The sequence below is a fragment of the Chionomys nivalis genome, chromosome 5 (genome assembly GCF_950005125.1).
Source record: "Chionomys nivalis chromosome 5, mChiNiv1.1, whole genome shotgun sequence".
Classification (NCBI taxonomy): Eukaryota; Metazoa; Chordata; class Mammalia; order Rodentia; family Cricetidae; genus Chionomys; species Chionomys nivalis.
Window position 1 is genome coordinate 85961440 of NC_080090.1, and position 25074 is coordinate 85986513.

Consider the following 25074-nt stretch of genomic DNA (forward strand, 5'->3'; position numbering starts at 1 on the left):
GACCAGGTTGACCTTGAATTCACAGAGATCTGCCACCGCATAGCACAAAAACATTTTTTTTTTAAACAAAAATTTTCCATCTGGATGGCTAAATTCCAGAAGACGGAGTCTGAGAAATCCAGGGACTGCTGTCTGTTTCCCTGGCTGCCTTCCTTGTAATACTGTGAACTCCTTGATGTCATCCACACATTGGTCCTTTGAGTAGCCTGTGTCTTGACACCTCACCTGACCCTGAGAAGATCACAGTGTTGTTTGTGGAAGAGGTCAACTACCCTAGAGGCATTCTAGCCAGAACAGCTTAGAATACTATCCAGATTTTCACTTTTTTTTTTTTGGTTGTTGTTTCCAAGACAGGATTTCTCTGTATAACCCTGGCTGTCCTGGAACTCAATCTGTAGACCAGGGGCTGACCTTGAATTTACCACTGCCACCTGACTATATTTTCACTTTTCATATCCACACTAATCTTTGCCCCACAAACTTCAGTGTTGGGTAACTTCATTTCTGCTACTTCTTTCAACTTCAAAATCCAGCCCTATGGGCTTCTTTAGTTTCTCTACTCTCTGGCGACCTCTCTTTCCCAATCCCAGCTCTCTCGTTCTCACTCCCTCAGGGGGCTCAGATTTCTACCCCACTTGGCTAAGAAACTTCCTTAACTAAGGTTCACCAGACTCAAGTTCAAACTTTTAAAAGCTCCACAGGGACACGTCCACAAAGGCTGTAGTGCCACAGAAGCACTTTAGAAGCCCAGAGAGTAACACTTTTTACTGACGATGATTCCCTTGGAAGCCCCACAGAATCCCCTTGTATGAAATCTGAATATCCACTTGCTTGATTTAAAGACTTCTGTGTAAAGCACTTGAAAGGATTCACAGTACCTCCAGCCTCCATTTGGGGCTTATTTCTGGGCCACAGTTCTGCTCCAAGAGCTGAGAACTGTCACGTACCTCAGGAGGTTCTGTCACTGGTATTATAAACTGGGACAGTAAGCTTTTTAAATGCAAAGAATTGTCTTTACCTATTTTTATAACCCACAGGCAGGTATCTGATATAGGACCCAGCGCACATCTCCAGAAGCATCTTTTAAAAACCGTCTTCTCTGTAATTGATGGCAAACCACTAGGGAGTACCAGTGTATGCAGTATGTGTTTGTGGACAGAATTAATGAGGCATATCCAGGTTGACATCAAGTATGTTAAGATGCTCTGAATCTATCGACCATCATACTAACTTAAGAAACTGTTTAACATTGCTTAGGAGAGCTGGCACAAGCTCAAGAGATAAACAAACCTGTTGCAGTTGTGTGGTCAGAGTTTAGACCCTGATAACCCTAACAAACTAGGCATGACCACCTGCCTTCAGGAGGCCAATTGAAGAGACAAAACAATAGCAAAAAATAGACAAAGGGCAATTATTCAATGTGACATATTGGTAAGAAAAACAAAGAGGTCCAGTGGTCCCATCTATAGGGTCTTAACATGGGTTTTTTAAATATTATTAATGTGTATAGGTATTTTACATGTATGTATATCTGTATGTCACAGGTATCCTGCTGCCCGCAGAAGCCAGAAGAAGCTATCTGAACCCCTGTAACTGGAGTAATAGATGATGAATAAACCAGGGTCCTTTGGGAGAACAGCAAGTGCTCTTAATCACTGAACCATCTTTCCAGCTCCTAGTTTTGGTTTAAATAGAAAGCAAAGGTAGAACTGGAGAGATGGTTCAATAAAGAAGAGCAGTACTGCATGGGGTCTGTGGCTCTGGCTAGTCTGGAACACTCTAGACCAAATTGGCCTTAAACACATAGAAGATCCACCTTCCTCTTTCTCTCTAGTGCTGGGTTTAAGATATATGCCACCACAGATTCAACGCAATGCCCATCAAAATCCCAGCAAAATTCTTCAAAGACCTCAAAAGAACGGTACTCAACTTCATATGGAAAAGCAAAAAACCCAGGATAGCCAAAACAATCCTGTACAATAAAAGAACTTCTGGAGGTATCACAATCCCTGACTTCAAACTCTACTACAGAGCTACAGTACTGAAAACAACCTGGTATTGGCATAAGAACAGACAGGAGGACCAATAGAACTGAATAGAAGACCCAGATATCAATCCACACATCTTCGAACACCTGATTTTTGGCAAGGAAGCAAAAAATATCAAATGGAAAAAAGAAAGCATATTTAACAAATGGTGCTAGCATAACTGGATATCAACATGTAGAAGAATGAAAATGGACTCATATCTATCACCATGTACAGAACTCAAGTCCAAATGGATCAAAGACCTCAACATAAAGCCAGCCACATTGAACCTTATAGAAGAGAAAGTGGGAAGTACACTTGAATGCATTGGCACAGGGAACCACTTCCTAAATATAACTCCAGCAGTACAGACATCGAGAGAAACAATTAATAAACGGGACCTCCTGAAACTGAAAAGCTTCTGTAAAGCAAAGGACAGCCTACAGAATGGGAAAAGATCTTCATTAACCCCACATCAGACAGAGGTCTGATCTCCAAAATATACAAAGAACTTAAGAAATTGGACACCAAAAGATCACATAATCCAACAAAAAAAAAAATGGAGTACAGACCTAAACAGAGAACTCTCAACAGAGGAATCTAAAATGGCTGAAAGACACTTAAGGAAATGTTCAACATCCTTAGTCATCAGAGAAATGCAAATCAAAACAACTCTGAAATTCCATCTTACACTTGAAAGAATGGCCAAGATCAAAAACACTGATGACAACTTATGCTGGAGAGGTTGTGAAGAAAAGGGAACACATCTGCATTGCTGGTGGGAATGCAAGCTGGTACAACCCCTTTGGATGTCAGCGTGGTGATATCTCAGAAAATTAAAAACAACCTTCCTCAAGACCCAGTAATACCACTCTTGGGTATATATCCAAAGGATGCTCAATTGTACCACAAGGACATGTCCTCAGCTATGTTCATAGCAGCTTTGTTTGTCATAGCCAGAACCTGGAAACAACCTAAATGCCCCTTGACCAAAGAATGGATAAGGAAAATGTGGTATATTTACACAATGGAGTACTACACAGCAGAAAAGAATAATGACATCTTGAATTTTGCAGGAAAATGGATGGAGCTAGAAAACATTATTTTGAGTGAGGTAACCCAGACACAGAAAAACAATTATCACATATACTCACTCAAAGGTGGTTTTTAAACATAAAGCAAAGAAAGCCAGCCTACAAACCACAATCCCAGAGAACTTAGACAACAATGAGGACACTAAGAGAGACTTACATAGATCTAATCTACACAGGAAGTAGAAAGTGAAAAAAGACAAGATCTCCTGAGTAAAATGGCAGCATGGGGACCTTGGGGGAAGGCAGGGAGGGGAGCAGAGAAAAATGTAGAGCTCAATAAGTATCAAAAAAGAAAAAAGATATATGCTACCGTACCTGGCTGCATTGCTCCTGTAGAGAGCTGGATTTGGTTCCCAGCACCCACACTGGGTGGCTCACAACTCTAACTCCAGCACAGTAGAGTTGACAGCTTCCATGAGTACATACACATATCTATACACAGATATTTATGCGCACAAATAACTTAAAGTAGATCTTTAAAAAGAAAAGTGTGTATTATTAGTCCTGTCATTTTGATGATTTTGTCGTGTTTTCTGAGTTCCCATCACTTAACAACTGTCTTAGTGTTGTTTGTGGCTTTGGAATGTGTTTATTCTTCATTTCAGTCTGTAGTATTCCTTTAGTAACCTCTGTAGGACTCACTTACTAGCCATAAATCCTTTTAGCCTGCTTTTCTTGTGGAAAGCTTTTCTTATTCTCTTCATCTGTGACTGGTACTTTTGCTGGGTATACTAGTTTGGGTTGGCACCTGTGGACTTTCAGAACTTGAAGTATATCACTTTTATTTTATTTTTATACATAATTTATTTTTTATGTTCATTGGTGTGTTGCCTGCATGTATATCCATGTGAGGGTGTCAGAAACCCTGGCACTGGAGTTTTAGACAGTTGTGAGCTTCTGCATGGGTGCTGGGAATTGAATCCAGGACCTTTGGAAGAGCAGCCAGTGTTCTTAACCACTGAGCCATCTCCCCAGCCCCATTTAGTTTTTTGTTTGCTTGTTTGTTTTGGTTTTTTGAGACAAGGTTTCTCTATGTAACAGCCCTGGCTGTTGACCAGGCTGGCCTCAAACTCATAGAGATCCACCTGCTCCTGCCTCCTGAGTGCTGGGATTAAAGGTGTGCACCACCATGCTGGGATTCCCATTTGGTATTTTAAATTTGATGTGATTTGTGTAAGTACAAATATGCACTTGTTCACATATGCACAGGTACCCACTCATGGAGGCCAGAAGAGGGCATCAGATCCCTAACATGGGTGCTGGGAAACAGTTTTAGTTTCTCTAAACTAGCAGTACACATTCTTACCTGCTGAGCCATGCCTCAGCCTGCATTTTGTATTTTAACTACAGGTTGACATAGGGAGTTTCCTAGTCCCATCTATTTGGTATTTTGCACACCTCTTCTACCTAGATGGACATCTTTCCCCCCTGGATTTAGAAATTTTTCTTCTATGGTATTAGTGAAGATACTTTCCAGGCTTTGGCATGGACCCTTCTTCTTCTTCTATGTCCATAATTTGAAGGTTTAGTCCTTTCATGGTGTCCCAAATGTCTTAAATGTTCCATTCTTGTGTTGTTGGTTTTTTAAAAAATTTTCTTTGACTGAATGACCTAATTCTTCTACCTTATCTTCAAGCCCTGATACTGTCTTCACATGACCCATCCTGTTGGTGAGGCTTTCCATTGAGTGTTATATTTGAGCCATCGAGTTTGTATGCATCTAAGATGTGGTACATGTGAGTGTGTGCTTGTGTTTATTTATCAGTGTAGGCGTGTGTATGACATGGTGTGTATGTGGAGGGCAGCAGATAGCCTCCAGCTGGCAGTGCTCAGCTTTCCGCCTCGTTTGAGTCAGGGTCTCTTTGCTGCTGTGTGGGCCAGGCTAGCAGGCCTGCGAGCTTGCATAGACTCCCTCTTCTGCTTCTCATCTCCCAGTAGTGCATGCTGGGGTTCCAAACAAGTTTCCACACAAATGCTTTTACTCTTACCCATCTTCCTACCCCTCCCTCCACCACTGACTTTTTAATTTCAAGTTTAGGTTTCCTTCAGTGTTTTTGTCTTGTTCTATTTTTTTTTTTTTTTTTTTTGATTTTCGAGACAGGGTTTCTCCGTAGCTTTTGGTTCCTGTCCTGGAACTAGCTCTTCTAGACCAGGCTGGCCTCGAACTCACAGAGATCCGCCTGCCTCTGCCTCCCGAGTGCTGGGATTACAGACGTGCGCCACCACCTCCTGGCAAAATGTGTAGCCCAGGCTGGCCTCGAACTCGTGATCCTGCTGCCTCTGCCTCCTTCAGCAAATCCTACCGGCGTGTGCCACCACAACCGGCTGTCTTGTTCTATTTTACATCCTCAGTTGTCTTCCGATTTCATTCAGTTCTATGTCTTTTCCTGGAATTCATCGAGGACATTATTCCTGTCATTTAAATTCATTTAGGTGTTTATTCATGTCCTCTTTGAATTCTCTGAACATATTTACATTCTTTCCATTGTCTTTCTTTCTACCTTCCTTCTTCCCTTCCTTTTTTTAATCTACCAGCGGCACTTAACACTGCACAGGGAGTCATAGCTCCCAGAGGTTCCCTCCAGGTCAAGGGAAGTTCCAGAAATATCTAGGGTTGCTGGTTCCTTGCCTGTGGAAACAGGGGTAAGTAGAGGGGGAAGCAGGTGTCCTCCTGTCACTCATAGGTCCAGTTCTGTGCACAGCTTTTGTAATCCCCCAGCTCCTCAGGCCGAACCCACAGGCTGACCTCCTTCTCCGCTTTCTCCACAAAAGTCCTGCTCTGAATAATGTTCCTCCCAACATGGATGCAAAAGTCTCCCCAGATGGTCCCAGGCTCAGAGTCTGCAGGGTGGGTCTCTCTGAGCACCAGGTGACCTGTCTTCACAACATTCAGCCCCTCCCAGACATAGCAACCACTGGTCCTGAGTGCCTGTATTTCACCAGACCAGTAAAGAAGGGATGGCCATTCAGGTCAGTGTGGTGCTCCTTGAGAAGGCCCTCTGAAGCCTGCATAAATTCCAGACCAACAAGGCAGAATCCTGTAGCACAGATAATAAAAACCAAAACCTAGAGCCAGATATGGGGGTGAACCTGAAGATCAGAAAAGCAAAGCAGCCAAGCCACTAGAGAGCTCTTACCTCTCAGAAGTCCTCAGACTGAAAGAGAGAGAGAGTTCCTGTCTCATCCCATCTTATATTCCTCTCCAGAGCTGGGATTAAAGGTGTGTGACTCCCTAGTACTGGGATTAAAGCTATGATGACAGAAACAGAAAATGGATCTGTTTCTGCCTTGATCTTGTATAGCCCTGGGTGGCCTTGAACTCACAGAGATCCATCTGTCTCTGTCTCTCAAATCCTGGGATTAAAGATGTGTGACACCATTGCCTGGCCTCTAGTGGCTTAGTTTTACCTGTGGTCTTCAGGCAAGCTTTATTTATAAAACATAAATAAAAGATCATTATATTTCCCCTTTTTGTCTAAAAATTTTAAAAAGGCTATAACTAATATAAGAAAAGCTATATACAATAAATACAGGCAATAAATACATCAACAGAATCACTTCTGTTCAAAATGCTTGATGATCTCTCCCATGAGCCCCCGCTGGACCCCATCAGGTCTGATGGCAATGAAGGTGCACTCACTGTTTGCCATGGTCCCCTTCAGAAGCCAGGTCTTTAACTCGGGCTGGAACTCAAATTCTCTGGAACTTTATCTATGCTGTTCCTATTGTTGACCATTACCATGGGTACTATGGGATACTTGAAGTTCAGTCTTGGGGTCCCATATATTGCCTCTTTTTTTTTTTTTTTTTTTTTTTTTTGTTTTTTTGTTTTTTCGAAACAGGGTTTCTCTGTGGCTTTGGAGCCTGTCCTGGAACTAGCTCTGTAGACCAGGCTGGTCTCAAACTCACAGAGATCCGCCTGCCTCTGCCTCCCGAGTGCTGGGATTAAAGGCGTGCGCCACCATCGCCCGGCTCCATATATTGCCTCTTGATTGTGGTAGCTGAAGTAGTGCCAGCTCAGCTAGGGGCAGCTGTGTTTCTGATCGCGTATCTGATATCTGTCAGAGAGTTGGACTGTCAGGGTTGCCAGGGATGTGGGCTCTGACCTGAGACATAGGCTGGCAGGTGCTGTAAGTGGGTACCTACAACCTGGGAGTTGGAATGTGGTGTAGTGGTGGCCTCGGACCTGAGGAAAGAGGCAGATGCACCATGTGGATTAGGAGACTACAAAGGTTGAGGAATTGGAGGGCGGGGATAAGACTGGAGGTTGAGGAGTCAGGGTTTGGGAGTAGAGGATGTGTGGGCCCTGAGATGCTGGGGGACAAGGGGTCATGTAGGTCCTGTAATATTGGAGATTAGTATGCTGGAGGGCAGGAAGATGGGGCCTTTGACCTGGGCGCAAGTTCTGCTCAGGTCCTGAGGTCCTGGTGAGTGAGCTGCACATGGTCTCTATGCATTTGGGGCTAGGGTACCAAAGGGAGGAAATGTGATCTCCATCTGGGGCGTGTACTACGCTTGGATTCTAAGGTCCTGGGAAAGAGCATCAGCTGAGTCCAAAGGGTGGAAGATTAAAGCTTCTAACTGGGAAAGCTGGGCCTGAGGTTTTCTGAGAAACTGGGAAATGAGGTCCACATGTGTTAGGATGCCAGAGGGAGGAGGTGTAACCTCTAATTTGGAAAGCAAGCTTTTCTTGGTCTTGAGACATGAAGAGGGCTCACATTTTGTTGTTGTTTGGTTTTGTTTGTTTGTTGTTTTTCTAAACAGGGTTTCTCTATGTCATTTTGGAGCCTGTTGTGGAACTTTCTCAGTAGACCAGACTGGCCTCGAACTCACAGATTTATATTTATACTGTGCACTGTCTGTATGCCAAAAGAGGGCACCAGATCTCATTATAGATGGTTGCTGGGAATTGAACTCAGGACCTCTGGAAGAGGTCAGTGCTTTTAACCACTGAGCCATCTCTCCAGCCCACATGTTTTGTTTGTTTGTTTGTTTTGGTCTTTTGAGACAGGGTTTCCCTTTGTAGGCCAAGCCATCCTGGAATTAGCTCGGTAGACCAGGCTGGCCTCAAACTCAGAGATCTGCTTGCCTCTGCCTCCCAAGTGCTGGGATTAAAGGTGTGTGCCACAGTGCCCGGCAGCAGCTTACATATTCCTTTTGTTGTTGTTCTCTTTTGTTTCTCATTGTGGAATATTACTTTAACTAGGCAAAGATGCATTACATTTGTTTAACTAGGCAAACATTGCTACATTTGTTTCTGCTGCCTTTGTTTAACTATGTAAAGATGGGTTGCATTTGTTTTTACCTTGCCTGCCTAAGGCACCTGATTGGTCTAATAAGAAGATAAATGGCCAATAGATAGTAGGAGGGATAGGCAGGGCTGGTGGGCAGAAAGAACAAGGGAAAAGGAGAGGAAGATGCCTGGGTCAGCCAATCAGGCAGCCGTCAGCCAGACAGACATGGATTAGTACATACAAGCTAAAAGAAAGGTAAAAAGCTCCAAGGCAAAACATAGATGAAAAGAAATAGGTTAAATTAAGTTATAAGAACTATCAAGAAATGAGCCTAAGCTAAGGTTTAGAATTCATAACTAATAACGATAAGTTTCAGTCATGATTTGGGGCTGGTTGTCTAAAAGAGCCTGCTACATTTCTCAGTATAGGCTTGGTTGTCCTGGAACTTGCTCTGTAGATCAGGCTGACCTGGAGCTCAGAAATCCACCTGCCTCTGCCTCATGAATGCTGGGATTAAAAACATGTGCCACAACATGCGCCACACCATATGACATATATTCAATTGTGCATAAAAAGATCTGAAAAGCCGGGCGGTGGTGGCGCACGCCTTTAATCCCAGCACTCGGGAGGCAGAGACAGGCGGATCTCTGTGAGTTCGAGACCAGCCTGGTCTACAAGAGCTAGTTCCAGGATAGGCTCCAAAACCACAGAGAAACCCTGTCTCGAAACCCCCCCCCCAAAAAAAAAGATCTGAAAAGCTTCTGTCTAGTCCAGGATGGAGACCACCACAGATCCCCATAGACAAGGATGGAGATCACCACAGATCCATATAGATAAGGAGCTAAATATGAGGTTACCGAGAAGAGCTGTAGCTACATCTTGGTAACTATGGCAAAAGTTAGCTATCTGTAGGGAGTAAAGCTTGCAGGCCATGGTAAGCTACAAGCTAGTCACAGCTGGAAACAAAGGAAGCATGGTTTAATTAATTGCTAGCAGACTCTACCCAGAGACCAGTAACATCTTTAAGTTTGGTGGTTGGAAATGTCAGTCAGGGTTAATGGTGGCCTGCGGAACAAGCCAAGGTCATCAACTAATCAAAGATGGAGGAAGGAGTGGGTTGGCATAATGACTCAGCAGGTAAAGGCGCTTGCTGCCAAGCCTGTTGGTCTGAATTTGATTCGTAGGAGCTACATGGTAGGAGAGAACTAATACCTAAAAGTTGTCCTCTGACCTCTACCCAAACACTCTGGTGTGTACATATGTGCACACACATGCATGCTCACTCAAACACACACACACACACACACACAATTTTTTTAATGGGCATAGTGGGCTTCAGTGTGTGACCACCATCATAATTGTTTGGGTCGCATATGAATGGCATATAATCGTCTCTGTGGTTAGCCTACATACCAAGGACATGTGAGACCTATGATATGGCCAAAGAAATAACCAACTTAGCTGGGCAGTGGTGGCGCACGCCATTAATCCCAGCACTTGGGAGACAGAGACAGGTGGACCTCTGTGAGTTCGAGGCCAGCCTGGTCTACAGAGCAAATTCTAGGACAGGCTCCAAAGCGCCAGAAAACCCTGTCTCAAAAAACCAAAATAAATAAATAAATAGCCAACTTAATAGATATTACCTCTGTCTTTCTCCAGTCTGTTATCTCCTATAAAAAGCCTTTAGAGGGGGCTAGAGAGATGGCTCAGCGGTTAAGAGTACTAACTGCTCTTCCTGAGGACCCGGGTTCAAATCCCAGCGCCCACATGGCAGCTCACAACTGTCTGAAAATCCACTTCCAGGGGATCTGACACCTTCACACCAATGTACATAAAATAAAGCTAAATAAACCATAAAAAAAAATTAAAAAAAAAAGCCTTTAGACAACCAGCTCAGTGGCAGCTCCCTTCAGCTGCCCTCCTTATGCCCCAAAGTCTTAAATCTTTCCTGTAATCCTACACAGGAGCTCTGATTGCTTTCTCCAAATTGAATATTTACGATTTCTATTTAATAAGCCAGGCAGTGGTGGCACACGCCTTTAATCCGAGCACTCAGAAGGCAGAGGTAAGTGGGTCTCTGTGAGTTCGAGGCCAGCCTGGTCTACAAGGGCTAGTTCCAGGACAGGCTCCGAAGCTACAGAGAAACCCTGTCTTGAACAAAAAAAGAAAACGCTGCCTGAACCAGCTTACATAGCAAGTTTCAGTCTCTGTCTTCAAAAAATGTTTTTGGGGCTGGAGAGATGGCTCAGAGGTTAAGAGCACTGATTGTTCTTCCAGAGGTCCTGAGTTCAATTCCCAGCAACCACATGGTGGCTCCAAAACATCTGTAATGAGATCTGGCGCCCTCCTGTGGCATGTGGGTATACATGGAGGCAGAAAGTTGTATACATAATAAATAAATAAATCAAGTCGGGCGGTGGTGGCACACGCCTTTAATCCCAGCACTTGGGAGGCAGAGGCAGGCAGATCTCTGTGAGTTCGAGACCAGCCTGGTCTACAGGCTAGTTCCAGGACAGGCTCCAAAACCACAGAGAAACCCTGTCTCGAAAAACCAAAATAAATAAATAAATAAATAAATAAATAAATAAATAAATAAATAAATGTGGTGGTTATAGCACTCAGGAGGCAGAGCAGAGGTAGGCCATCCTAGTCTACAAAATAGACAGCTAGGGCTATACAGAGAAACCCTGTCTCAAAATAAAATGTTCCTAAGAGCAGAACAAGCTTTAGCTTCATAGCAGGACACTCCAAGCCAGGCCAGGGAGGCAGCTGCACATTCCTCAGAGCCTGGGCAGAGAGCCCAGGGCAGAGCAGCCAGAAAGGAAGAAGGAGCACCCAGTTCTGGTGGTTCGTGAACAAAGGTCTAGGGAGAAGGACAGGGACCCTAAGTGGCTTTTGCTGCAAGAGGGATTGAGAAGAGGAAACTAGGGCGGAACGGAGCCCCCAGTCAGCAACTGCGGCACTTTGGAAACCTCACCTGGCATAAGAGAAAGTAGGAAGGTGGGCAGTCAATCTTAGGGCTAGGAAATAAGGGAAAGCCTGACAGAGATGACGAAGGAAATGGGAAGTGAGGGGAGGAGGGAGAGCGCTCTGGAATCTCCTGGCATTTAGGAGGAGTCTGCTTTTCCTAAACCCTCCCAGAGTTTGACCTACTTTTAGTTACCCAGGAAACTCAATAACCTCAGTGACATTTCAATCAACTTGACAGAATCTATTATCACTTAGGAGGTGGGCCTTTGGGAATGCCTGTGGGAGATAATCCTGATTGACGTGGACAGACTCAACATGATTGTGGGTGGGACCTTTCCTAAGCTTGGGATCCCAGACAGTACAAAGGAAGCCATCCGAACACTCGAACACTCGCGTGGGGGCATCCATGACTCTTTCTTCTGACTGCAGACACGGTGATCAGCTGCTTCAATTTCCTGTGGCCTTGACCTCCCCACCTTGAGGGACTGTTCTTTGAACTGTGAGCTAAAATAAACTCTTAGGTTGCTTTGATCAGTGTATTTTATCAGAGCGACAGAAACAGCCCTTCAAAGAGCCCATCGCTGGTCTACAGGATGCCTGAAAGAGATGGGCTTTCCTTCCTCAGTTACTTTCCTATTGCGGTGAAGAGACAGCACAACCAAGAAAACTTTCGGGAGCGATTGAAACTTACATTTTCAGAGGGTTAGAGTTCATGACCATTATGGTTGGGGAATATTGTTTTAACTAGGCAAAGATGTGTTACATTTGTTTATGCTGCAGAATATTAATGATGTGAGGATTATTACATTTGTTTGTGCTGTAAAGATGTGGTGCATTTGTGTTAATTAAATAAATTAACCTGGGCTCAGAGGCAGAATTCGCAACTGGTTGACTGGAAGTAGCAGGGAGGAGCTTAGTGTGGGGTTTTTTAGTTGGGGCATCCTGGAAGGGAGTGACTTCCAGAGGCACTAGCAAAGAGAGAAAGCCATTTGCTATTCCAATTCTCTGAGCTTGCAGGTTTTCACCCTAGCCTTTGAATCTTGAGTTTTATTAGAATGATAGAGATTTAGTTAGAACTATCTTTAGTAACAGCGATAGAGTCATTGTCTGAGGGAACAGAATTCCTCCTGTGTAGCACAAATTCTAATTGATTTTAATAATAAAAACTCAAGAGTCAGATATAAGGGTTAATGCTGAAGATTAGAGAAGCAGAGCAGCCAGCCACTAGAGTTCTTACCTCTACCAATGCTCAAACCAAAGGGGCGATCCTGTCTCTACAAATCCTCAGACTGCATTCTCAGACTGCCATGGGCTCCTGTCTCCTGCCTTATATTCCGCTCTCTGCCCAGCCATATCTCTTCCTATCTCCATGTTTCTAGTGCTGGGATTAGAGGCATGCGACTTCTAGATACTGGTATTAAAGGTGTGTACCACCACTGCCTGGCCTCTATGGCTACTAGTGGCTTAGCTCTGCACTGTGATCTTCAGGCACGCTTTATTTGTTAGATTACAAACTAAATATCACTACACCCCCAGGCTACTGCGCTAGTGGCCAGACTGCTAGTTTAAAGCGCAGCCACTGTAGCGAAGGTAAAACCACACCATGGTGGAAAGCCTGGCAGCAGGCAGGCAGGCGCTGCAGCAGTAGCTGATCCACAAGCACAAGAGAGAAAATCAGAAAGAATCCTCCAAGTCCACTGCCAGTGACACACCTCCTCCAACAAGGCCACACCCTCTAATCCTCCCCAGATAGTCCCACCTGGAGACTGAGTGTGTAAACATGTGAGCCCACTGGAGTCTATTCTCATTCAAGCTACCACAACACCTGTGCACACACAATGCCCTCCCAGGTAAGACCCCACTATATTTTTAGTATCTTTGGACCCTAGGTGTGGGGCTTCCCATGGACAGTTCAGGCAAGTACTTGGAAGATGTGGAGCTATCCCCAGCATCCTCTGCAGCAGCCTGTCTGTGATGGGCCCAAGAATGTTTTACCTGTATATATGTATATGCGCCATGTGTTTGCAGGAGCCCCTGGAGGCCGAAAGAGGGCACCAGAGCCATTGGAACTAAAGTTACAGATGGTTATAAACTACATATGGGTGCTGGAGTTTGGAGAGAAACCAAACCCAGTTTCTCTGCAAGAGCAGCAAGCGCTCTTAACTGCTTTGCGATCTTTCTAGCCTCATGATTATCTCCTTTAAGCAAAGAAAAATGGATGTGCAATAAAAATGTATACTCAGGGGCTGGAGAGATGGCTCAGAGGTTAAGAGCACTGCCTGCTCTTCCAAAGGTCCCGAGTTCAATTCCCAGCAACCACATGGTGGCTCACAGCCATCTATAGTGAGATCTGGTGCCCTCTTCTGGCATGCGAGCATACATGGAAGGAATGTTGTATATATAATAAATAAATCTTTAAAAAAAAAATGTATACTCAGAACAGTGTCATTCTTTAATTAAAAAGGATTGGGTACCAGTCAACCAGAGAATACATCTATAAACAAGTATGTTTTACTTTAAAGCACTTTTTTGTTTATTCCTTTGCTTGCTTTACTTTTTCAATACAGGGTTTCTCTGTGTAGCTCTTGCTGTCCTAGAACTCACTTTGTAGAGCAGGCTGGCCTCGGACTCAGAGATCCCCCTGCCTCTGCCTCCTGGGTGCTAGGATTAAAGGCCTATGTCACCATCTCCTTGCTATGCTTTAAAACAAGCAAAACGTTTAAATGTTAAATGTTAAATGTATTCTTTTTTTTTTAAATATTTATTTATTTATTATGTATACAATATTCTGTCTGTATGTATGCCTGCAAGCCAGAAGAGGGCACCAGACCCCATTACAGATGGTTATGAGCCACCATGTGGTTGCTGGGAATTGAACTCAGGACCTTTGGAAGAGCAGGCAATGCTCTTAACCTCTGAGCCATCTCTCCAGCCCCCGCAGCTAAATGTATTCTTTTTTTTGGGGGGGGGGTTTCGAGACAGGGTTTCTCTGTGGTTTTGGAGCCTGTCCTGGAACTAGCTCTTGTAGACCAGGCTGGTCTCGAACTCACAGAGATCCGCCTGCCTCTGCCTCCCGAGTGCTGGGATTAAAGGCGTGCGCCACCACCGCCCGGCTTAAATGTATTCTTGAGAAGTTTGGACAGCTTGATGCTCCTGACATGCTGTCAATCATAATCATTAAGCTAAAGTATATATGCAACGGAAATACTTATAATGCATGGTCAAATTTTCTGCCAACTTTCAACTGAGGCTGTTTCTAAGTATTTTGTTATCCTGTTTTGATCCCTAACGAATTTACAAACTCATAGGGAATGACTCAAACAAGCGCTTTCAAACTAGTTTTTCTTTTTTTTTTTTTTAAAAAAGATTTATTATGTTTACAGTGTTTGCCTGCATGTATGCCTGCAGGCCAGAAGAGGGCACTAGATCTCATTACAGATGGCTGTGAGCCACCAGGTGGTTGCTGGGAATTGAACTCAGGTCCTCTGGAAGAGCAGTCAGTGCTCTTAACCTCTGAGCCACCTCTCCAGCCCCCAAACTAGTTTTTCTTTATTCTTGTTGAGTTTTTTTGTTTTGTTTTGTTTTGGTTTGGTTTTTCGAGACAGGGTTTCTCTGTGGCTTTGGAGCCTGTCCTGGAACTAGCTCTGTAGTCCAGGCTGGTCTCGAACTCACAGAGATCCGCCTGCCTCTGCCTCCCGAGTCCTGGGATTAAAGGCGTGCGCCACCATCACCCGGCTTCTTGTTGAGTTTTTTATTTTCCTTTCAGAACGTGTAGCCAAGGCTAGCCTGGAACTCCCCAAGATGATGGAAATCATCGATGATGCCAGTTGTCAGTGATGGAAACGTTGCACCCAGGAGCAGGTCATCTGTAGGAATCATGTCTGGACAGTAGGACCAATATTAACAATTTATTGGAGAGCCTTGCAAGACTCCAGCTGAGACCATGAGAGATGGGATCACACCTTGTTCAAGACAGTCTAACTATGCATCCCTCTTGCCCCCCACCTGTCTCACAAGCCTCCTTTATACTCTTTCCAATGTGGCCATGCCCCTGCTTTTCATTACCACTGTCCCTTTAATTGGCATGTGGGAACAGTGGCTGAGTCTGACCTGTCAGGCCTGCTAAAGCAGGGCTTTTGCCCTGAAGCTTTGACTGCAAGCAGCTGACAATTGATAAGTGTCCATGTCGTGCACAAGTGCACATAAACATGCACCCGATGCTTTAATCTAAACACTCACACACCAACCAACCAAGCTTTAATAATGGCAGCTTTGTTTTCTCAAATGTCATTTATTAGAAAATACAACTCCAGAGAAAGTAGAAGATACAAGGGACGTGGGAAGTGGGTACAGTACATGGACCTCTTTAAGTCAGGGGCATAAAGGGTCAGAATAAAAAGAGTTACAGGCAAAAAGCCAGTAGCTCATCTATGGTCCAAACACCTGGAAGGTTCCACTGCTTTCCCTCTCCAGTCTCCCACCTTTCGCAGCCCGATTTATCCTTGGCATTTTTAAATTATCTTATTTATGTGTGTGTGCGGGAGAGGTGGACATGATGTGTGATGTATCGGGAAGCCAAAGAACAACCTTGTTGGAAGTTGGTTTTCTCCAGCCATCTTGAAGGTCTCAGTGATCAAATTTAAGTTGACGAGGCAAATGCCCCATTCTCTGAGCCATCTCACTGGCCTGGCATTCCTAATTAACGAGAAAGTGCCCTTACCCACTGACCTGGCAATTCCAATTAAGGAAAAAGAAAATGAATGGATGTGGTGGCTCATGCCTGTCATCTAGCACCTGGGTGGTTGAAGGCAAGTAGATCAAGGTTATCTTCATCTCCATAGAAGTATGAGGCCAACCTGGGCTATATGATATCCTCGCTCATAAACAAAACAAACAGAACCTTTCTTGCTTCCACGCAGCTTCAGTGAATGGAGCTTTTCGCGCGCTCCAGTAATAGGGTCACAGAGAAACTGCTCATGGCAGCCTTGCTAGCCCTTCTCTCTCATCAGCTAACTCCTGCTTAAGAAGTTAATCGCCTTTAATCCCAGCCCTACAGAGGCAGGGGCAGGCAGATCTCTATGAGTTCAAGCCAACCTAGTCTACATAGTGAGACCTTGTCTCAAAAAAACAAAAACGGTAAAGTGAGTCCCTATCCCTCTCTTTTTAAATATGACAACTCCTTGGAGAGAAACTCGAGTGGATTTTAAATTCATCTGGTACAGAATAAGGGTACGAGGCTGGGGATGCAGCTTGGGGGTTGAGTGCTTGCTCAGCACTCAAAGGGCCCTGGGTTCGATCCCTAGCACCATATAAGAAGGATGTGTTGAAGTAATCTTTTGTTTTTCTTTTTCTTTTTTAAGTAACTTATTTTATTTCATGTGCATTGGTGTTTCACCTGCATGTGTGTCTGTGTGGGGTGTCAGGTCCCCTGGAACTGGAGCAACAGTCAGTTGTGAGCTGCCCTGCGGGTGCTGGGAATTGAACCCGGGTCCTCTGGAAGAGCAGTCAGTGCTCTTAACCGTTGAGCCATCTCTCCAGCCACTGTTTGTTTGTTTTCTAAAGAGTATGCTGCTCCAGGCCAGTCGCCTTCTGGTCAGGAAGATAGCCAGAAAGAACAACGACATTGACCAGTCTTCATTCTTCCCAGCTCCCTTCGCTGTGGACAGGGTACCCTCTGTCTACACGCTAAACAGCTTTGTGGCCCTACACAATGAAATCCCCTTTGAAGTGTAAGAGAAACAGGGTTTGGGAGAGACAGTAGTAGAGGTCTCAGGGAACATATTCCAGAAACTATGCAGCAAGTGGCCACAACGCACCTGCCCTCTACAGGCGTGGCCCAGAGCTAAGGGTCGGCAGCATTTTGTCCCATCAAACAAGATGGGGCATAGGAGCACCCCAGTGTATTCACCAGGACCCGCAGAGGGCTGTGAGATCAGAGGGGCAAAGGGGAGAGGAAGACATCAGAGTCAAATCCAACCAGCAGGGGAAGAAGAGAGGAAAATTCTGCCCTAAAGAGCATGGGTCCCTGAACACAGGTCCTTGGCGGAACCCTGACACGGAAGGCCCTTCCTTACACACGTAGGTATCACACTGCTCTCCTTTGGAGGCAAAATCAGACAGCCCAGGGAGGGCCTCAGCCCAGCAGTCAGTGAGTCCTCCCCACCCTTCCCCAGTGCGCCTGAGAGGGGGAGGGCTTCACAGAGGACCTACTGGGCCCCTCCCCAACATTTCCTATAGCTAGAAAACAAAACCCAAAAAGTCCTGGGAAAAAGTCCAATAAGAACTTTCAACTTACAAAAAACCCCAAATAGTCCTCTCTTGCCTTCTGAGGCACGGTATGCCCCTCTCAAGGCTTCCTGTCCCAGCTAGGACAACATTGCTATTTCATTTTTTAAAAATTAAAATAAAATATCCACCCACCCTCCCCCAAGTGCTACTTCATATAGCTCGCGCTCCACACACCCCAAAGCACGCATTGCTCCCTTGACACAAGGTAAACTTAAGACTCTGCTGCGACCCCACAGCTTCCGAGGGCCCGTTCCCCACAACCAACCCAAGTGCGGTCCACCAAGGAAGGGGCAGCGCAGAGCGCTGGACTCTTCCAGCCCCTCACCGAGGTCAGGTCCACCTGGACCATGGGGAAGGCCGAGGGCTGCACCCCTTCCTAGCAAAGGAGTCAGGTCAGGCACGGGAGTCATTCTCCCCCAGCCTGGGCAGCAGCTGCAGGCCTGAGCCATGACTGGGCTCATAAGGTTCCATGACCTCGAGATCCCAGTGCGAACCAGCCAGTCTTCTCCTGGGCCAGGTCCAGCTCCCGAAGGCGAATGTGCACCTCCCCAAGGAGCACGTTCTCCCAAAATCCTTGCTCACTTAGCACGCTCAGCTGGAGCTCCCGCTGCTGTAGGTCTCCCTTGGGGATTCCATCATACACCAACTGCAAACATGGGCATTGGGAAAAGAGGGAGACTGTGAGACGGCAGGATAATCTACAGGGAAGTGATACAGGGTAGGGGGTTCCACTGGGAAGTCAGAGAAGATGACCAGTCCCTGGTGCCCTGGTGTTCGTTCTCTCCCTCCCTCCCTCCCTCCCTCCCTCCCTCCCTCCCTCCCTCCCTCCCTCCCTCCCTCCCTCCCTCCCTCCCTTTCTCTTTTGTTTTTTTCAAGACAGGGTTTCTCTGTATAGTCCTGGCTGTTGTGGAACTCACTCTGTAGACCAAGCCTTGAACTCATTGAGATCTGCCTGCCTCTGTCTCCCAAGTGCTGGGATTATAGACACGTGCCACCACTGCCCAGCACCTGGGTTGTTTCTTTAAGATGGTGTAAATGTAGCCCAGGTTGGCCTGGTGCTGACAATACTCCTGTCTCTGCCTCCCAAATGCTGGGATAATGTTTAATGGAGTCTGTCATCCTCCATGCCACGCCAACCCCAGTGGAGTCTGTGTGATAAGTTCCACAGAACGAGGCGAAAACTTCAGAAGGAGGAGGGGGCCTCCCGGAACTGGTTATGAAACTCTTGGCCGGAGCGAAACATTGAGCGGCAGTTCTCATGGCGATCTGTCTGCTTTATCCTCCTCTATCCCTTCCATATCTACAAGATGCTCCTGATAGCCCAGGCTGAGATTTTAAGTGAGAAATATGGATAAGAAACCATCCCTTGAGATTAGGTCACTACCTATGACCTTATCTCCAGAACAACCAGTGCTTTTCTTCATAAATCGTTTATAAAAATTATAAAATAGTATAATGATAAAAACTTTCCCAATGATAAAATTTCATATGGCTATATGTACATCGTTGGAAGTGGACTTAGGTATATAGTAAAGAAAGCCTTAAATAAAAGAATCAATAGTTTAAAATTATACCTTGAAGATTTACAAAAACTAGACACTAGTTGTTAAACAATAACCAACCATAAACATTTATTAACCTGATCTTGGAAATGTGGCGTTAGCCTCTGATGCTTCTGTGCTTTACTGTGCCAGTCCTATCCGTGATTGCTTCACTAAACACATCTTTTAAGAATTTTAACACTTGTCTCATTATGTATAAAAATCCTTGCTTGAAAGCTATAAAATACACTCAGATTCAAACTGCTTCTGCATTTGTTTCTGTCTGTCACTGCCAAATCCTTACCCACCTAGCCTTCAAAGACCCTTGTCCCAGGAACTCCCATATCCGACCGGGGTGGTCCGTGGCAACTCCAAATAGGTCAGAAAGCTCCCCTCCTCACATATGAGGGCCCAAATCCCACCTTGAGGATCATAATCCCCAGGGTTTGAGAGTTTTTACATAGGGCAGGTGGTCCACTGTGTTAGGCTTTATAACATGTGGGGGCGCCATCAAACACCTCACTAGTCCAGAGCGCTTGCTGTTGGCCTGGAGAGATGGCTCAGCAGCTACGAGCAGTGGTTGTTGCCCAACGTGGTGGTGCACACCTTTAATCCCAGTCCTTGGGAGGCAAAGGCAGGCAGATCTGTGTGAGTTGAAGGCCAGCCTGGTCTACAAGGACAGCCAGTTATGTGATATAGAGAAACCCTGTCTTGAAAAACAAAAAAACCCTCAGCACCCACACAGCAGCTCACAACTGTCTGTAACTCAAGTTCCAGTAGATCCAATACCCTCATATGGACATACATGCAGCCCAAACACACCAATGTACATTAAAAAAAAAAAAAAGTTTTTGCTGTCTGGAAGCTCAAAATCACCTATCCAGCTCCAGGGGATCAGACTCAATCTTCTGGGACCCATGGGCACATTTACACACAAATAAAGCGAGTATTAAAAAAAACAGTACGGTCCATACCAAAATTCTCAAGGCCACCACTGAACAAAAAAGCAGTCATAGCATCTAAATCAGCAAGTATGACTTGCTGCAATACAACTAAGTTTATAAGAACAGACAGTCTCTTGCCAGATGTTGTGTGGCTCAAACCTAAAATCCCAGCACTCAGCAAGTCGGGGCAGGAGGATCAGGAATTCGAAGCCAGCCTTGGTTATATATGGAGTTTGAGTCTCAAAAAAAAAACAAAACAAATAACTAAAGAAGTGGTTTGCCAGCCCTTGCGCTACCCTGTCTGTCTACCCAACCCCCCACCCCACCGCCCCATTTTCCACACACCATCTCATTGTAGGTAGGGTTGCAGGTTTTCCGAGCCACTTTGGTTTTCCTCTTCGTGGTCTTCTGAGGGTCAGGAAGGAGGTAAATCTTTACATAGGGGTCAGGGTCGTTCCCATCCTGGAGCGGCTGCTAGAACAGGATGAAACAGAAGATGAAGATCCCATAGTATCTTCCACTTCCTAGTCATCCCAGAAGCCACACTCTGATCTAGATTCTCTTGCCTTCACCCTTTAGCTTGGTGTAGGGCACAGCTCATTACATGCTGATAAAAAGATCCACCATGATTACATTAAACATACACACACACACACATAATTTTTCAGTTTTGGTTTTTTTTTTTTTTTTTTTTTTTTTTTTTTGGTTTTTTGAGACAGGGTTTCTCTGTGGTTTTGGAGCCTGTCCTGGAACTAGCTCTTGTAGACCAGGCTGGTCTCGAACTCACAGAGATCCGCCTGCCTCTGCCTCCCGAGTGCTGGGACAGTTTTGGTTTTTTTGAGACAGGGCTCTACATAGCCCTGGCTGTCCTGGAGCTCACTACATAGGTCAGGGTGAACTTAAACTCAAGAGATTATTCACCTGCCTCTGCCTCCTGAGTTCTGAGATTAAAGGAAGGAATGCGTTGTTATGCCTGGTTTGTAATATGGTTTTAATGAACCATCAAGTCACCAGGCATCTCCTCTCCACGCTGTTTTGTTATTTGGTACCTTGTAAGCGCTATCAGGTAGAGGCGTGAGTCAGAGAGAAGAGGTGGCTTGCTCAGGCCCACTGACGACTGATTCAGTCAGGCTGACTCTGCTCTAGTTTTTGTTTGTTTTTAGAGCCTGGGTCCAACCATCCCATGGTCTCCAAACTCATTCTTTTTTTTTTTTTTTTTAATTTTATTTTCGAGACAGGGTTTCTCCGTAGCTTTTGGTTCCTGTCCTGGAACTAGCTCTTCTAGACCAGGCTGGCCTCAAACTCACAAAGATCCGCCTGCCTCTGCCTCCCAAGTGCTGGGATTAAAGGCGTGCGCCACCACCGCCCGGCCAAACTCATTCTTAAGTCGAAACCAAGAGCAGCATTTCATGTCCCAGCACTTGGGAAGCTGAGTCAGGAGGATGCCGTGTGGTCAAAGCCAACTAGGCTATCTATTGAGTTCCAGTTCCAGACTAGCTTGGGCTAGATTGAGAACCTGTCTTATAAAAATAAATAAATTTAAAAACCCATCCCCTGATACTTGGTTCAGAACATGGCACATTTACCCAAAGACCTCTAGGGATGGAAGTCAGAGCCTTGCTATGCTCCCTTCAGCTCCTTCGCCCTCCACTCTAGGCCGCAGCTAACGATAACTAAGCAGTTTCGGATAACCCCACACAGGCTGTTAGACCTGACTGCTCCCTGCTTCCCCACATCTGAAACAATCTCCTCTCAGATTTACACAAGGGGCTTCCTCCCTCCCTTCCTTGGGTCTTTGAACAGATCTCATCACCAAGGCCTTCTCTACCCCTTAATGCAAACGCCAGCCTTGTCCTTTCTCCCGGACTCCTCGGTTTTATCTCTTGTACGGTTCTCACTCAATCCACTGACATACCACTTATTGTCCTTGTCAACTCTAAGGTCTGCCCTTCCTAAGTAGACTCTAGGCGCCCTGGGCACAGCTGTGTTTTGACTTCTCCTGTATCAAGGGCTAATGTATTAGTAGGCACTAGATAAGATTTGTTGAATGAATGAGTGATAAACGAATGTGAATATGAAACCAAGTTTTATCAGTTTTTTTTTTTTTTGAGACAGGGGTTCTCTGTGTAGCTTTGGAGCTTGTCCCGGAATTTGCTCTGTAGAGTAGGCTGGCCTCGAACTTGCAGAGATCTAACTGCCTCTCCCTCCCGAGTGCTGGGATTAAAGGCGTGCGCCACCACTGCTTGGCAAAACCAAGTTTTCTTTGACTTCAAAGTACGTGCTTCTGCTATGACTTGGTGTTCCAAACTTCAAAATAAGCAACATCAGACGCTACACATTGTAAATGTTCAACAAATGTTCCTTTCCCCTTCATGATGATCTTAGAACCTGTGCCAAAATTAATTATATACTGCCTTGAATATGCCTGAAGGAAGTCCAGTGGCTGCCCTGTCTAGACTCACCTATCTATATTTATCTATTACTATAACCAGGTAGCAAATGCCCTAGACTTCTCTTTTATAAAACCAGAATTACCATAGCAACACTACTACTCAGATAGGCAAGTGCATCCCATGGATTATCTCGGTTCATCCCCACAGCAACCCCTGGAGGGAGGCACCACCAGCATCTTATAAAGAGGCTCACGGTACTCAGGATACCGCCACATAGACCACAGCAAGCAAGCAGCTGTGTCTTGAATCGCCTGGTCAACCGCAGGCCTGGCGTGGGCAGCCTGTGGTGGAGACTCGGTAAACATCTGTGGTTACTCTCGTTATCCGGGAGCAGAGAAGAACTGACTCACTCAAAAGCTACCAGCAGAAAGAGGATGGACCCAGTGAGGGCTGTGCCTGCACTTACCAAGCCCCGAATATGCATCACCATGATGAAGAGTTTGTTGTTTTTATAGGAGATGGACAGCTTCACCTCCCCACCGACCTTCCCAACAGGCCGGGCCCAAGTCCCATCTGTAGGGATAAAAGAAACTGAGAAAGATCCATAGGCCAGAAGTGCCCTTGACTGGTGCCAGGCAGACATTTCTACTTCCTTCCTGAAGTCCTGCCCCAACCTGTCAGGTTTCTGATACTTATGCGGGCTGGAATGCAATGGAGAGCTGGGTTGGGATGAGTGTGCCCAGTCTGAGGTGGGTAACCACTAAATAAATATCCATCCCCTAGGGACCTCAGCAACAGATCTATGGACACCACAGCCCGAATGGAAAACCAGAGTCCTCAGCAAGTAAGCAACTGAACATAAAAGGAAGCTGACAAAGAGGTGGGGACGTGTTTTGGCAGGACCGCCACCAGGAAGGAACTGTACCTGAGGACTTTGGAACTGAGCTGGGGCCTGAAGTCTTCTCATCCCGGGGCAGCGGGTGGAAGAAGGTATATACCAGATCACACTGGAACAGATCAGAAAACAGGGGCCACTCTTCAGTAAGACATGGCCCGGGAAGAGTTCATTTTATTTACACACACACACACTTTGGCTTTGTTTTTTTTTTAAAGAAAAAATAGCCAGGGCTGGAGAGATGGCTCAGGGTGAAGAGCACTGAGGACCTGGGTTCAATTCTCAGCACCTACATGGGCATTCACAACTGTCTGTAGCCCCTGTTCCTGGGGACCTGACACCCTCACACAGACATACATGCAGGCAAAATGCAAATACACACAAAATAAAGTAATTAAAAAAAGAGAAAAATAGCCAATGGTTGGGTGGGTAGGGAACAAATCCCTGTATGCTCAACATTCAAGAAACAAAAGGAAGAAGATGGTTCCAAGTTCAAGGCTATCCTGGTCTCCAAAGTGAGTTCTTAGTGAGAGTGAGACCACATCTCAAAAACCAAAGTGAACAAAAATAAGTAAATAAGTAAATAAATAAAGCCAGGCCACTTCGGATCAAAAGCAGTCTATTCTAGTCTACTCCAGCCTTCTCCATCCTCCCATCAACACACCAGCTTGGGGAGACTGAGCTAGCCTGGGGCTGAAATACAAGCCCGTCTCTGGAGAATGTTTCTAATAAGCACAGGAAATGAAAACAAAGCCCAGGCCTGAGGCTCATCCACCATGGCCCTGTGCTTGCTCAGCCTCAGTAGGGCCAGGCCGTGGTCATTCTCCAGACCCCTGATGGCTTCCCCAGGACTCAGGTCCCCTCCTCTCACATCCCCCAGGCCACTCACTCACCTCAGCCTCAGGTCCCCTCCTCTCACATCCCCCAGGCCACTCACTCACCTCAGCCACCTCTGGGGCTGCATGAATCAAGTGCCAGATGTAGCCATTTAGCTCCTCCCTCCGCCGCTCGGCCACTGCCTCTCCCCGGGAGCGGCCAATCACAAAGCGACTAGGGAAGCTGGATTGACAGGCAGACAAGGGACCCAGGGATGCGTGGGGGGGGGGGGGATGAGAAGATTTTACATTTCATTTGCATTTCTATTTACCTGATCCTCATCCCTAGCTGCTTCTCCTCTGGGCCACCCTTGCCTCCATGACTGTTGACCACACCTCGCAGTCTGTGCACATGTCTGTGCCTGTATTGGTCCGTTTCTGTCTCTCTCTTTTTCTACACACACACACACACACACACACACACACACACACACACACACTCTTCCTGGGACCCCCAGACATTTCCAGCATTTTAATCATCAAGCATTTAAAGACTTCTGGGTATGGTTCTGTAGCATCGAGTACAGTCACCGTCTGCATAACCATCGCCAGAAGCTAGCTAGGTCTAGAACTCTTCATCCTGCGGAACTAAACCTCTTGAACCTCAACCACTGATCCTGCATTCAGTCTCCAGGGCCTGACTATTCTGGGGAAATCCAATAAGTAGGATCATGGAGCTTTTATCTTCTCGTGACTGGCATATTTCGTTTAGGCTCTTTCTTGTTGTAGGTGTCAAGGGTCCTTCCCTTCCAGGTCTGAATGTGTATGTCACACTTCGTCCATTAGGAAAAAAATACTACAATTCTTTGATAG

General features: G+C 45.7%; 1 protein-coding gene and 1 pseudogene across 2 annotated transcripts in view; both read right to left on the bottom strand.

Annotated features, from left to right (window-relative positions):
- Positions 1-5795: 5795 nt before the first annotated feature.
- On the bottom strand, positions 5796-6777 carry LOC130874930 (nucleoside diphosphate kinase A-like; annotated as a pseudogene).
- Positions 6778-15606: 8829 nt separating this feature from the next.
- The window catches only part of Pik3c2b (phosphatidylinositol-4-phosphate 3-kinase catalytic subunit type 2 beta), a 63901-nt gene continuing 54433 nt past the window's right edge, over positions 15607-25074 (bottom strand). The window contains exons 29-33 of one of the 2 annotated variants that reach the window (XM_057769509.1): positions 24328-24445; positions 23417-23498; positions 22958-23064; positions 20444-20569; positions 15607-18259 (exon numbers count right to left, since the gene is read on the bottom strand). In XM_057769509.1, coding sequence (XP_057625492.1) covers positions 18071-18259; positions 20444-20569; positions 22958-23064; positions 23417-23498; positions 24328-24445 — 622 coding nt within the window. In that variant the 3' untranslated portion in view covers positions 15607-18070. Of the gene's footprint in view, positions 18260-20443; positions 20573-22957; positions 23065-23416; positions 23499-24327; positions 24446-25074 lie in introns of both variants that reach the window. The other variant, XM_057769508.1, reaches the window with a different exon arrangement.